Raw genomic sequence first — 15,153 nt, 5'->3', positions numbered from 1 at the left:
GCCATACTGCTCGTTCTGTGTGTGATTTCCTGCAAGACATGAATGTCAGTGTTCTGCCATGGCCAGCGAAGAGCCCAGATCTCAATCCCATTGAGCACGTCTGGGACCTGTTGGATCGGAAGGTGAGTGCTAGGGCCATTCCCCCCAGAAATGTCCGGGAACATGCAGGTGCCTGGGTGGAAGAGTGGGGTAACATCTCACAGCAAGAACTAGCAAATCTGGTGCAGTCCATGAGGAGGAGATGTTCTACAGTACTTATTGCAGCTGGTGGCCACACCAGATACTGACTGTTACTTTTGATTTTGACCCCCTTTTGTTCAGGAACATTATTCAATTTCTGTTAGTCTGTGGAACTTGTTCAATTTATGTCTCAGGGTTTGAATCTTGTTATGTTCATACAAATATTTACACATATTATTTACACTGAAAATAAATGCAGTTGACAGTGAGAGGACATTTCTTTTTTTGCTGAGTCTATATCTATTTATCCTAAGGGAACACAGGAAACTGGAATGCACAACAAAGACCATATTAGGCACAATAGTTTTTTATGACATCTGTGAATTGGCAGCGGAATTGAGTGTGGTTCTAAAGTAAACCGTTTTTAGGATCACTATGGAAATGTATATGGAGTTTAGTTTGTGTCAATTTCAGTGCCAGTAGGGAACTTCTATTTATGAACAGAAAATATTATTTTCTCTGAAGATTTTTCTCCCTACTTCACAGAAGCCTCAAGTACCAGACAGAGGGACCTTCACAGAGAGTTGTCGGCCCTGCGCGTGGCTCTGGAGAATGTGACGGTGCTGACTCCAAACTCCAACATGTCCCAAGTGCAGTGGAAGGTACGGAGATCAGACGTCACATGAAGGCACATGTATTATTATGAAAACTGTTAGGTATTAACCTTTTGCTGAACTAAGATTGAGGTGTGTCATTTTTCACGTTTGTTCAGAACATTATTTTCATGTCACAGAGAACATTCAAATAATGCGGATTTAAGGTTGTCTTTTTTGAGTTTCTACTCCAGAAAGGCATATCTTTTAACTGTGGCTTTCCTTTTGTTTTGTTCCTTTCAGCTCCAGTCTTTCCCAACCCAGCCACACTACCTGGATGGTTTCGAGGTCCTCTATCGCTCTCTCCTGCCCGCCAGTTCGGACTGGGCGGCTAAGAGGGTTGTACTACCAAACTTCCAAACACTGGTTGGCCCGCTCAAGAGGGGCTACAAGTATGAGTTCAAAGTGCGTCCCTACGGCAGCAGCCTGTACGGCCGGGAGAGCAACACCAGGCACCTAGGTGTACCTGAGACAGGTAAGGGTTCAAAACGGTTAGAGTTGGCTGTTATCAACTCAAAAGAAACATTTATGAAAATCTAGGTGTTTCTTTGGATACTGTAGCTCAGGAGTAGTCCAACTTTATTGCTATTTTGTATTATGAAGATTAAAAACGACATTTTGAATCAAGATGAGTTGTGTGTATGTGGTTTTTACATGTGTGTGTACATGGTTTTACATTTACATGTATGTGGTTTTTACATTTTACATTTTAATGACACTCCATCCTCTCACAGTGCCTAGTGCCCCACCTCAGGCCATCTCCATAACGATGACCCCTGACCATAATGACACGGTCCATGTGACCTGGAAGCCTCCCCCCCATGAATCTCACAACGGCATCATCAAGGGATACCAGGTAAGAACAAAAAAGCCCTAAAGAGCCCTTTTACCTTCTTGTATCTGTGCTTGAGGAAGTTGCTCAAGCACACTGGCATTCTTGTATGCTCCCCAATGTGTTTTATTAAATGTTTGTGAGAATGTAAGAAATTCCAGTGTGAGTTTTTTTCTCTATGTTCAGTACCTGACATAATACATTCACATATTCTAATGAGACATTGTATTGACAGGGTGTCCTATGCAACCCTGGCCTGCAGGCTTTTGTTCAAGTGCGAAATACCTGATTCAACTAATCAGTCTTGATAGAAGTGGTTTAACTTTTGGAAGAAGACCATGATAAGTTTAATCAAAGGTGTGCTGAACTGGTACAAAAGCCAGCTCTCCAGGACCAGAGTTGCCTATTACTCCTGTTGAAGAATCAATCACCTGAAAGCACACACACACACAAAGTGTAACGCTTCCCTGGTTCCCTCTTTGATCTCTGGGTGTGTGTCCGTGTGTCCTGTCCAGGTGTGGTGTGTGCAGTCGGAAGAGCAGCAGTACCTGAACTGGACAGTGGGCGGTGGGACCTACAGTCTGGAAATAAGCCCTCTGTACCCAGGGAAACAGTACTGGGTCCGGGTGGCAACGGTCAACGGAGCTGGCGTCGGGGTGCAGAGTGACCCCCATAGAGTGGTCATAGGTCAGTGACAACATGCAACGGTTATCTATGGTCAACCGAACGCAAAAGGTTATGAAACCAAGCCAAGAGGTTGAAGTAATTGTTCGTAGAGTCCGAGACAGGATTGTGTCGAGGCACAGATCTGGGGAAGGGTACCAAAAAATGCCTGCAGCATTGAAGGTCCCAAGAACACAGTGGCCATCATTCTTAAATGGAAGAAGTTTGGAACCAACAAGACTCTTTCTAGAGCTGGCCTCCAGGCTAAACTGAGCAATCGGGGGAGGAGGGCCTAGGTCAGGGAGGTGACCAAGAACCCAATGGTCACTCTGACAGAGTTCCTCTGTGAAGGTGGTTGTCCTTCTGGAAGGTTCTCCCATCTCTGCAGCACTCCACTAATCAGGCCTTTATGGTAGGATGGCCAGACGGAAGCCACTCCTCAGTAAAAGGCACATGACAGCTCACTTGGAGTTTGAAAAGGCACCTAAAGGACTCTCAGACCATGAGAAACAAGATTCTCTGGTCTGATGAAACCAATATTGAACTCTTTGCCCAGAATGCCAAGTGTCACGTCTGAAGGAATCCTGGCAACATCCCTACGGTGAAGCATGGTGGTGGCAGAATCATGCTGTGGGGATCTTGTTCAGCAGCAAGGACTGGGGGTCTAGTCAGGATCGAGTGAAAGATGAATGGAGCAAAGTACAGAGATCCTTGATGAAAACCTGCTCCAGAGCACTCAGGACGTCAGACTGGGGCAAAAGTTTACCTTCCAACAGAACAATGACCTTAAACACACAGCCAAGACAACTCTGGAGTGGCTTCGGGACAAGTCTCTGAATGTCTTTGAGTGGCCCCTCCAGAGCCCGTACTTGCACCCGATTTAACATCTCTGGAGAGATGTGTGCAGCGACGTTCCTCATCCAACCTGACAGAGATTGAAGGGATCTGAAGAGAAGAATGGGAGACACTCCCCAAATACAGTTGTGCCAAGCTTGTAGAGTCATACCCAAGAAGACTCAAGGCTGTAAAGGTGATTCAACAAACTACTGAGTAAAGGGTCTGAATACTTAAGTAAATGCAATATTTCAGTGTTTTTTTTAGTTTTTTTTTTTAGGGGAACATTTGGACACAGTACCTGTCAAAAGTTTGGACACACCTACTCATTCAAGGGTTTTTCTTTATTTGTATTATTTTCTACATTGTAGAATAATAGTGAAGACATCAAAACTATGAAATAACACATATGGAATCATGTAGTAGCCAAAAAACAATTATACAAATCAAAATATATTTTCTATTTTAGATTCTTCAAAGTAGCGACCCTTTGCCTTGATGACAGCTTTGCAAACTCTTGGCATTCTCTCAACCAGCTTCATGAGGTAGTCACCTGGAATGCATTTCAATTAACAGGTGTGCCTTGTTAAAAGTTAATGTGTGGAATTTCTTTCCTTCTTATTGCTTTTGAGACAATATTGCTTTTGAGCCAGTTGTGTTGTGACATGGTAAGGGTGGTATACAGAAGATATCCCTATTTGGTAAAAGACATATTATAGCATGAACAGCTCAAATAAGCAGAGATGACAGTCGATCATTAATTTAAGACATGCAGGTCAGTCAATCCGGAAAAGAACTTTGAACGTTTCTTCACGTTTGAAACGCATTCCAGGTGAAGCTGGTTAAGAGAATGCCAAGAGTGTGCAAAGCTGTCATCAAGGCAAAGGGTCGCTACTTTGAAGAATCTAAAATATTATATAAACCCCCACACAACAGAGCCTGAAACCGCTCTCTCTCTCTCTCTCTCTCTCTTTCTCTCTCTGTCATGTGTTCATTTTTGTCTTGTTTTTTACTTTCCCGTCTCTCCCTATTCCAGACTCCCAGAGGTCCGGGGCCCCCCAGTCGGACAGCCCCAGTAGGGACCTCTCTCAGGTCCTGGCCTTGCTGAGGGGCCCAGTGTTCATTGGGAGTGTTGGCGCCCTCCTGTGGTGCATCCTGGTGATAACAGCCGTCTGCCTGTACCGCCGCCACACCCGGCCTGGCGACCACCTGGGACGAGGCCACATCAAGGCTAAAGGTCTGTCTGGGCAGGAATTGGGGGATAGCTTATATGTTGTATCTTTAGTATTAGCTTGGCATAGGAAATTTGGAGCATGGATATGTCATGGTACGCTAGTCCACTGTGCCATTATGGGTACATAATTAGCTTTAGCAGCTAATCAGGTTTTTTATTTAGCTAAAACAAGAGGTTCTGGTTATTTGATGTGTAACTGAAGGTTTCACCCCTCACAGGGTTGTATTGTAGTGGGCATGCATTCCTTAGGTTGATCTGGACTCATCATTCATGGTCAAATGCTCATATGATAAATTATATCAAGGATGGAATTAACATTGTCATCTCCAGTGTTCCTGTATAAGGTGTGTTCCCTCATTGGGAAATCAACGAGACTATAAAGTTACTATGACTCTGGATTTTGCAGGTTTGTACAGGTTGGCCAGTGAGGACCTCATCATAAAACACAGGTAGGTGGAAGACCAACAGTGTGGCTCATTGACAATTTCACTACCTTTTGTTTCGTTAAACCCAAAGTGGACAAAACATTAGGAACACTTTTTCCCTGACAGACTGACCAGGTGAAAGCTATATCCCTTATTGATGTCACTTGTTAAATCCACTTCAACCAGATGAATGGGAGGAGACAGGTCAAATAAGGATTTTTAAGCCTTGAAACAATTGAGACGGATTGTGTTTGTGGGCCGTTCAGAGGGAGAATGGGAAAGACAAAATATTTAAGTGCCTTTGAACGGGGTATTGTAGTAGGTGTCAAGAACTGCAACACTGCTGGGTTTTTTACAGCCAACAGTTTCATGTGTATCAAGAATGTTCCACCACCCAGAGGACATCCAGACAACTTGACAACTGTGGGAAGCATTGGAGTCAACATGGGCATCGCTGTGGAATACTTTTGACAGCTTGTAGAGCCCATGCCTCAACAAATTCAATTACATTTATTCATAAAGGCCTTCTTACATGAGCTGATGTCACAAATGCTGTACAGAAACCCAGCCTTAAACCCCAAAGAGCGAGCAATGCAGGTGTAGAAGCACGGTGGCTAGGAAAAACTCCCTAGAAAGGCCGGAGCCTAGGAAGAAACCTAGAGAGGAACCAACCAGGCTATGAGGGGCGGCCAGTCCTCTTCTGGCTTTGGCGGGTGGAGATTATAACAGAACATGGCCAAGATGTTCAAATGTTCATAACAGGGTCAGATGGTAATAATAATCACAGTGGTTGTAGAGGGTGCAACAGGTCAGCACCTCAGTAGTAAATGTCAGTTGGCTTTTCATAGCCGATCAATTGAGGCTGTTCTGAGCAAAAGGAGGAAGGTATTCCTAATGTTTTGTACACTTCGTGTATGCTCATGTGTAATATGATCTGATCCACTATATGTGCCTCCTAGTTTTGATATTTTAACCACACCCATTACATGGGATTGATTGATTGGCTGACTGATTGATTGATCTGTGTCTCTGCAGAATGGCGGCCCCAGACTCTCCGTGGATCTCGGGTGTGTGGAGACCGACCCTGAGTGACGAGAAGTACCAGGGACTGTGGGCTCAGAGCCAGGAGAACCCCGGCTTCAGAAGGACTAGTGAGTTCTGCTTTAAAGCTGGTCTAGAATCAGTTCTACCATGTTTTTGTCATGTTGTGTTGCTACCGTGCTGTGTTGTCATGTGTTGCTGCCGTGCTGTGTTATTGTCTTAGGTCTCTCTTTATGTAGTGTTGTGGTGTCTCTCTCGTCGTGATGTGTGTTTTGTCTTATATTTATATTTTATTTTTAATCCCAGCCCCCGTCCCCTTGGAGGCCTTTTGGTAGGCCGTCATTGTAAATAAGACTTTGTTCTTAACTGACTTGCCTACTAGTTAAGTAAAGGTTAAATAAAATAAACAAAAACAAGTTCCTCCTACCGCATTTCTTACTGTGACCAGTATGCGCTGGATAACAAAGACTGGTTCTGGACCAGTTGATTATGCAACTAACTCTGCTATTCATCATGGAAGCTCAGAACCTCTGCTACGTAAGCAATACACTTGATCCATTCTGCCTCAGAATTTCTCCCATCTTAGATCGATAGATATAATTTATTTGACAACTTAAAAATACAATTCCAGCCACACAAGTGGACGCACAACATTTAACATCATCATGGGGGACAAATAGTGGTCCTCTTCTTATTCCCAGCGTTGCCCATCACAGCCAAGAAGGACCCCAGCTCTCTGGACGTGGCTGTCCCCATTGTGCCCGACAGCTGCGGTGTCTACGGGACGTTCTACGTGGACCTGACGGGTAATGGCCTCAAGACCTTCAACAGCCCTGCCCGATGCCCCAAGCGGCCCCACTGCCACACCACCACCTCCTCGCAGCACTGCGCAGCGACGGTGTGCATCTCCCAGCCTGCCACAGTTGTCAAGACCACGCTTGTCCAGGGTGGCCAGGCATTGCCATGGAAACAGGCCTTGCCCTCGCAGCCCAAGATGGGCGTGCTCAAGGAGTCGTGGGAAAATAATTACAAGCAAGGTGATTGTCAATATGGTGTCTTCCTTGCATGGTTTTGATGTCCTTGCTATTGGTGAATGTCGATCTGTAGTTACTTTTAAGTCACAGACTTTGTCTCCTTTCCCAGATCTCCATGCGGTAAACAGCGCCCCCCTGTTGTCGTCGAGGAGCCAGGCGTTGGCTATGAGGGGAATGCCTTACACACAGAGGCTCAGCCACCTCCCACCAGGTACTGTACTGTGTTCTTATACCACTCATACCCTAAAGGAGTTTAATGCTCAGGAACAATTAACCAGTGTATTCACTGCCCCGCAGGGTGTTTTCCTTTTTGTTCTACCCCAGCACACCTAATTGATCTTATCAAGGGCTTCGTAATTAGTTCTCTTCAATCAGGTGTGTTAAGTGTTGGGCTAGAACAAATATGTGCACCCCTGGGGGTTCCTCCAGGAATGGATGGTACAGTCAGAACCACTGTCCTTGACAGTATTGTTTTTGTTGTGTTAACCTTGGTGTGTATTTTTCCTCCAGGTGGGCGCTCAGAGTGCTTCAAGCCCCTGGAGTCACCCCGCCTCCTGCACTACTCTGCCTCGGCGCAGCTGGTGGACATGCTGCCACTCCCGCTGCCCATGGGCGACACCACTGACACACACAGCCTCACCTCAGAGGAAGGGTGAGGAACATCCTGTTGACTACTTCCTGACACCAATTTATCCATAACTTATCCCATTCCTAACTCTCTAATGAGCCACTGCGCCATGCTTTCCTCCATTTGGTTGGCCATTATAGTAAAACCCTATGGTTTCCTGTCTACTGCTGGAGAAAATGATTGTACTTCCTCCCTGCTCTTAGCCCCGACGACAGGGCCTCGACACGGCTCAGAGAACGGCAACCAACACCCAGCAATCAAATGCCAATTTACTTGCCCATGAATGACACGTAACCACAGTTTAAACAGGAAACGGCTCAATTCTCGTTACAGTATGACTATTCTCTTGCAAGGAATAGCACTTTTGTTAGAAACAAAATTGGAATATCTTGTAACTATAGTACATTTAGGCAACTAAGCGTGACGAACGTACAGACTGAGACAGATCCACAGTCCCCTCCCCGATTTCATCGTGGGGGACATTAGCTGCTGTAATATCAAGCTAATATTTTTTGGCTTAAAGACCCACTCTGTAATATAGCCATTTTGTTAATTATTTAATGATATACCTATTGATTCTTGAAGAATGTCACTTATCAATGTCTCATGAATTTATTTTTAATTATTGGAAATTACCATCAGACTTTTATTCATCACACCTAGGTCCAGCAGGTCCACGAAGCTGACTGTAGATGCCGGGTCTCTTCAGTCTGTGTGTGCTGCGTCTGGTCACCACGGCCCCCCCACCAACACTAACACCACCACCACTGGCTGCCCCTCCTATAGCCGCCTGTCCACTGCCTCCTACTGCATGTCATTGGATGAGGAGCAGGATGCAACGATGACCTCACAGGAAGTCACCCAGTACCTGGAGCTCAGCCCCAGGGCTGAGAAGCACAGGTGTGGTTGCCATAGAAACCTAGAGGTGGCAACTGAGGGAGGGCGAGAGGTTTACTGTCAGAGTCATTGATTGAAGGGCTTTCACGCTATCTATTCCACTACGTCAATTGATAAGGGCTTTTAAACTTAGACAACCAAAAATATTGTCAGTAATATTTAATCTGTCTTTTCTCCAAAGCCAGTAGCTAGTCTCTTTATCAGTAAAATGTTTGATATTACAAGAATAATTCTGTTGTTGCTACAGTATTGCTTTACAGGTGTTCTGAGTTTTTACTTTATTCACCTCGTTCTTATCTCACTTCCTGTTTCCAGCACCACGTTGGAGAATCCTCCCGCTTCCTCCCTATCTCGCACCTTTTCCCCCACTCCCACCCTGGGCTATATCTATGGGCCCCTCCCCTCCGACCAACTGGAGGACGGGATGACTGACGAACAGGAGCCAATGGGTCCCCGGCGGGCCCGGTTTCAGAGCACGCCCTCGTCGCTTTGCAGCGAATGGGAGGGTTCGCTGTGGAACGGCTGGGGCTCGGTGTCAGAGGGAAACATGGCGTACAGCACCCGCAACAGCTTCATCAGCTCGTCAGATGGCTCATTCATGAACGACTACAACTTTGCCCGCGTGCTCGCCACTGTGGCCGCCGAGTCCATGAGTGAAGCCTCCTTCTCAGGCAAGGCTGCTGGATAAACATGATTAAAATGTTAATGCATGTTTTAATATGGTTGCCCAAATGTAGCCAATCATCATACTTTAGACAGGTTATTGATGTATGTTATTCCTTCAGATGTCTTTCCACCAACTGGCACTAGATGGTGCACTATTACAAGACAATCTTAAAATGGTGCCTTGGAGTCAGATTTACATCAGACATTTAATCTGATTCCACTAGCCTCTATAGTTTGGTCATCATATACTTGTGATTTCTGGATGGATGTGTCAGGCTACGTCAGGGTTAGGTATTATTCATTAATTTAACGTTGTCCATAGTATTTATTAACAAATAACAAACATTTTACAACTAATAAATGGAATTACAGTGTATTCCAGTAGCTGGTGAAGAAATGGAGTTGACCCATAATCAGGTGTCACCCGTTTTCATTTGTGTAGCTTATCGGCATGCTCTGTATCCATTGGGGATGTAGCCTTACCTAGATTTAAGCAGTGGTCTTGTATTCGAGGATGCATAGATGGGCTACATGTGGGAATTGTCCGTGCTTGTGTGGCCCCTGAAGCTGACCTTTGGGACAGTTAAATGTGATTGAGTTGAGAGTGTATCTCACAGACACACACAATGTAAAGAGAAAGTGTGTGTGTGTGTGTGTGTGTGTGTGTGTGTGTGTGTGTGTGTGTGTGTGTGTGTGTGTGTGTGTGTGTGTGTGTGTGTGTGTGTGTGTGTGTGTTGGGCAGGGGGTTAGCTCAGGATTCGGGGGATGGCAATAGGTGATTACTTAAGACCTCTCAGCAAATTAAAAGGGCTAGCGAGCCAGCATTCTCAGACTGTTACTTAATCAATAACTTTGTCCTTTTTCCAAATGTGCAGATGTCCGATTCAACTTTACTCGATTTGCACAATTGTTATTAAAAATTTTTTTTTTTAATCAATAAAATCGGTCTCATGAAAACGTCTGTTCAGTCCGAAAGGTTTGGGCTACAAACTATTATGACACCACTATGGAAAGACTCAGAAACACCATGGTGTTCTCCGTTTTGCTCTGTGACCCCCACAAGTGTCCAGGGACTCATCTGACGGTACCTGGTACCAGATTAAATAATGAATGGAAATATGTGTACTTTTGTGCCAAAATATGTCAAAACAATATATATTTTCTGAGATGTATTATATCTCCTAGATATAGGACACGCACTTCAAACCTTATTCCTTATGATTTATTTGGTCTGTTTATTTGGTCAGATTTTTTTATTTTCAGTATTTGGTCTGTTGACCAGTCAGATCAGCGCTGAAAAATACCAATTAGTGGAAAAAGTATTGCAATTGGTCTGCCTGTGTAAATGCAGACATATTTATTTATTCTTCCCCTCTAAATCAGGGACTCATTTAGACCTGGGACATCAGGGCTGTGTTTACACAGGCAGCCCAATTCTGATATTTTTTCCATTTATTGTTCTTTGGACCAATCACATCAGACCTTTTTCAGAGCTGATCTGATTGGTCAAATGACCAATTAGTGATAAAAAAAAAATCTGAATTGGACTGTCCCAGGTGGATGCAATTGATTGTCAGGTATAACAGAAAACCAGTAGGCTCCAGACCTCATAGGGTAATATTTGGATACCCCTACCCTATATAGTGCACTACTTTTGACCAGGGCACATACAGCTCCGGTTAAAAGTAGTGCACTATGTAGGTCAGGGTTCCCCAACTGGTGGTTTTATTTGACCCCCCAAGTTTTCTGAGAAAAAAAATATATATATATATATATATATTTTATTATAATTTTGTAAATCTGTTACCAAGAATTCCCATGCATAATAGAGAGAAAAAATGATCATATCCAAATTTAAGCAAGGTTTGAAATTGTTTTAGTCAAATATTATATCTGTTTGGGCTTCTTGTGCTCAATTTGCAGTCTACTAAGTATTTGTAAATATATTCCGGGCCCCCCGACCATCCGCATAAGAAAAATTCGGCCCACGGCTGAATCTGTTGTTGGGAATAGGGTGCCATTCACGTCAATGTCATTTTCCACTTTAAAAGTCATTTTCCTCTTTAATTACTGGCCAAGGGGACAATTCCAATGAAGAAGTTGGCTGGGTGATCGTGCCTCTGTTTTTTTTTACTGTTGATATGGTACAAAGAGACTATCTGGCACTGTAAAAATGTGTCTCTTCTGTTACATCTCTTTTATCATGACGTCAGTTGTCGTATCATGTCTCTTTGTGTCACGGTGTCAATTGTCATATCTCTCTTTGTATCATGGTGTCATATCTCATGTATTTTGTAATATATAGTATCTCTATCGTGATGTTCGATAGTGTGACATGGTGTCATGTATCAGTATGTGTGTTAACTCTAGTTGTGTTCTACTGTCTCCTCTCCAGACTTCTCTCCCCCGGCGTCGCCCCTCAGTGCCCTGTTCCCTCCAGTTCGAGGGGAAGAAGAGGATTGTTTCGGGGAGCTGGACCCCATGCCCGTTTGGGACTGGAGCACAGCTTGGGTGGAGGAGATGGAGGCGCAGTACCGTGCACAGTACCCCTCTCAGGCAGCAGCCCCCGCTTGCAACACCTGGGGGCGTTGCCGTGATGATCTTCACTATGACAACCGCCGAGCCACCGGAGGGAGTAGGGGTGAAGGACGAGGAGGGGTGAGGACAACCCCACACCGATGATCTGTTTGTTGATGATTTTTGGTCAAATCCATTTCAATGCCAAGACATGAATTGTATTTACTCTTGATTTGTTAAGTATGAAAAACATGAGAAAAAACGATTACATTTCGACATGGATTTCATTCATTATTTTTTAAGTGGTCTTTGTTTCTCTGTGAGTGCTTTACAAGTCATCAGTAGAAGTGTAACTGGGGTTGAAATGACCATTCAACATCTCCCATCCAGACCACTATTGGTTACCTGAACTAGGTTTCCCACAATACCTCAGGGCAGTCTCGCCTATGAAAATAGAATTCCTAGAATGGACATCTTCTATGGTGTGTCCACTGTTTTGTGTTCTCATATGACCTGGGTTGGGCTTTCCAAGAGCTGAACCGCAGTGCCAAAACAAGTGTCAGTCAAAATTCTGTCATATCATAGGTTGTTCCAAAACAAATATTTAGAGAGTGTTGTGCTTTTAGTGGCACTGTTACTGTACTACAGCACTATTTTTGTCTTCCAGAATCTTCCAAGCGCTATGATCCAACTAGCCTGGTTAAAACAGACTGAATGCACACTGGTGAGCGCAGCATTCAGTCTGGTTTCATATTAATTACAGCAAATTGAAAACTTCCGGAGCGAATTTGTACAGACCCTTTACTTGCAATAGAATGTAAATATCTACGACTGATTTAATTTAAAGAACCATGAACGCTGACTTTCCAACCCATTCTCTGCTTCTTTTCTTTTAATGATACTTTGTTCACACAAGACCGTTTATTCCGTTTTTTATTTTTTATTATTAAATGTGCTTTTGTCTCTATACAAAAACAATTTTGAGCGCTAACCATTTGTTGGTTGACTAGAATTTGGAAGATGTAGTTATGTTTTCTTTCAGAGTTTGTTTCATTTCTCTTCCTTTTAACATGAAACTTAGGATTTGGCCCTATGTACCTGCTGAAATGTGCACGGTGAGCAATAAGTAGAATATGTTTCTCACACGCTGTAAAGGTCTTCCTTTTATAAGAATAGGTTCAGTAGGACTGGACTAATATGTCTCACCCGAGATGAGGAATAATTCTTCCTTTTTATATACATTTTCATGCATTACTTATCATTTGAAGCTTAACTAACCCAATATCTTCTACTGTGGCCTTATTGATAATAAAACATATAAAGTCTCAGTCTGGTAAGTTCTTAGTTATGAATGCTTATTCTAGGAGGTCTTTCTAAAGTAGCAGTGGACATTAGCCTAGGTACAGTACCTTTCCTGAGAGTTTCATCCTTGCCTTGCCAAACTTTCCCGTTGTTTGGCAAGACTATCAACATTTTTCAAAAGCAAAAACAGACCGGCAGCCAAGCTAAATCATTGATACTTTGAGACTACTAATCTCATCCTGTGGCTCAGGATGATCTCCTGCACACACAAAAAAATTAACTAACTGGTATCTGACTCCAACTACATCCCGTTCAATCCAAATGTGACACTAAACCTTTTTAATGAAATGTGTAATCCAGTGGCACTTTCAACAATTCTTGTAGAGGATGAACAACAGCAGGACAACCTGTTAGTCAACTATAATCATAGAAAATCAAAAAAAAGGAAATCAATCTCTTGATGTGTCAAGCATTTTGTCCACTCTGGTCTCGGATCACTGTATTGCCTCTCCTCATATTTGGTCAACTGTGTCTGTGTGTGTGTGTGTGCGCACGTGCATGTGTGTGCGTGTGGATATGTGTCTGTAAATGTTAGTTTGGTCAATGGCTTCCTTGGCCAGAGGTTACTCCATTAGTTTGTATTGAGTTGTTACATAGTGTTATTCCCCATTCGCCACTACCATGAACAAACAGGCAGAAATGACATTACACAACAGTGTCCTCCTCTTGCCTCGTTTGTGTAGGCTACACATCCAGAAGATTTAGCCCTTATCTCACAGTGTTCAATACCCCACGGCCATATGCTCAACATGAAAAGCCAACACCAGCTCCCACACACACACACACCATCCCCCTACACACACACAAATAGTACTAGAGGGATCTGTATCACTGCGTTAGACCCGTGCCAAGATGGCAGCTTTTTATAGCCTGTTGGTAATCCACTGACCCACATTGGCCTGGAGAGAGAGCACAGAAACAGAAGCCCCAATATCTGCCATGTAGACCTGGGTTCAAATACTATTTTAAATCTTTTAAATACTTTATTTGCTTTAGCCTGCCTGGAGTGACAAATGTGAGGTTTACACTTGGGTGTATTCTGTTGCTTCCCTTCCGGCTCAATCAAACACTGCATGTTACTTCCCTTGCGGCTCAATCAAACACCGCCTGAAATGATTTCAAATAGTATTTGAACCCAGGTCTGCTTTGACGCTTGTTTTATTCATCCCCCCCCCTCCCCGCTTTAATCCCGTTTTTATTTTATTTTAAATGTTTCTTTTTTTTACGTCATAGCTGCCATTTCACCAGGGGGATTATGCATTTTGGTCGCTGCTATCTCTAGGAAGTAGAACTTGCTTTTAATTAGAGAGAAGTAATTCAATGCTTCCTCCTGTATGTGGACTGGGTTGGTCATTTAGATATGCCTGGATTTTTTGACAATAATATTGAGGCTCTGCTTTTGCAGAATTTATGGCAAGCCATTTTCTTACATTCCACCTCTCTGGAAAAGGCAATGCTGCTTAGCTGAATAGGTTTCAACTGAAAAGCTTTTATGTGGAATTCCTTGATTTCAAAGTATGCCCAGAACCATCTTGGCAGAGGTAAAAATTGCAATTGAAAATTGCACACTGAACAGTGACAATTATTTAATTAACTAGAATGTTGCACACATGGGCAATCCATATCCACTCTGCCATGTATGTCAATACGATGTAAGTTACCAGCTTACCCCCTTCATCACACACACTTCCACATTCACACGCAGACACACACACGCTGTGAGTGTTTGAGCGGATCACTCAAAGTGTATTGCATTATTGGGTTAAAAATGGTCTAACTTGCACCTACATGTCCACCAGTGGAGGCTGCTGAGGGGAGGATGGCTCATAACTGGCTGGAACGGAACATGGAAACCAGCATTGAAACCATGTGTTTGATGTATTTGATACCATTCCACCTATTCCGCTCCAGCCATTACCACAAGCCTGTCCTCCCCAATTAAGGTGCCACCAACCTCCTGCGGTGTCCAATGCATGAACTTCACAAAAATCATGTGATCAAAGGTCATGAAGTTTTGACTGCAGTCAATTGCAAGTTTCTGCAGTTGCTCTTTACCGCCATTCATATCGACAGGGGTGTAGGGGAGTGGGTCGAGAGCTTCAAGTTCCTCGACGTCCACATCGCTAAGGACTCATCATGGTCCAAACACACCAACACAGTTGTGAAGAGGGTACGACGACGAATCTT

General features: G+C 43.7%; 1 protein-coding gene across 2 annotated transcripts in view; it reads left to right on the top strand.

The window, feature by feature from the left end:
- The window catches only part of LOC110537624 (roundabout homolog 1), a 28,609-nt gene extending 15,677 nt beyond the window's left edge, over positions 1 to 12,932 (top strand). For both annotated transcript variants that reach the window (XM_021623808.2, XM_036937606.1), the window contains exons 7-19: positions 727 to 842; positions 1,077 to 1,308; positions 1,568 to 1,689; positions 2,181 to 2,352; positions 4,199 to 4,399; positions 4,803 to 4,845; positions 5,857 to 5,972; positions 6,564 to 6,899; positions 7,006 to 7,107; positions 7,407 to 7,548; positions 8,188 to 8,424; positions 8,737 to 9,092; positions 11,483 to 12,932. In XM_021623808.2, coding sequence (XP_021479483.2) covers positions 727 to 842; positions 1,077 to 1,308; positions 1,568 to 1,689; positions 2,181 to 2,352; positions 4,199 to 4,399; positions 4,803 to 4,845; positions 5,857 to 5,972; positions 6,564 to 6,899; positions 7,006 to 7,107; positions 7,407 to 7,548; positions 8,188 to 8,424; positions 8,737 to 9,092; positions 11,483 to 11,769 — 2,462 coding nt within the window. In that variant the 3' untranslated portion in view covers positions 11,770 to 12,932. The remainder of the gene's footprint in view (positions 1 to 726; positions 843 to 1,076; positions 1,309 to 1,567; positions 1,690 to 2,180; positions 2,353 to 4,198; positions 4,400 to 4,802; positions 4,846 to 5,856; positions 5,973 to 6,563; positions 6,900 to 7,005; positions 7,108 to 7,406; positions 7,549 to 8,187; positions 8,425 to 8,736; positions 9,093 to 11,482) is intronic.
- Positions 12,933 to 15,153: the final 2,221 nt, after the last annotated feature.

The sequence above is a fragment of the Oncorhynchus mykiss genome, chromosome 12 (genome assembly GCF_013265735.2).
Source record: "Oncorhynchus mykiss isolate Arlee chromosome 12, USDA_OmykA_1.1, whole genome shotgun sequence".
NCBI classification, from domain to species: Eukaryota; Metazoa; Chordata; class Actinopteri; order Salmoniformes; family Salmonidae; genus Oncorhynchus; species Oncorhynchus mykiss.
The sequence above is the reverse complement of the archived record's forward strand: the minus strand, read 5'-3'. Positions and strand labels throughout refer to the sequence as shown.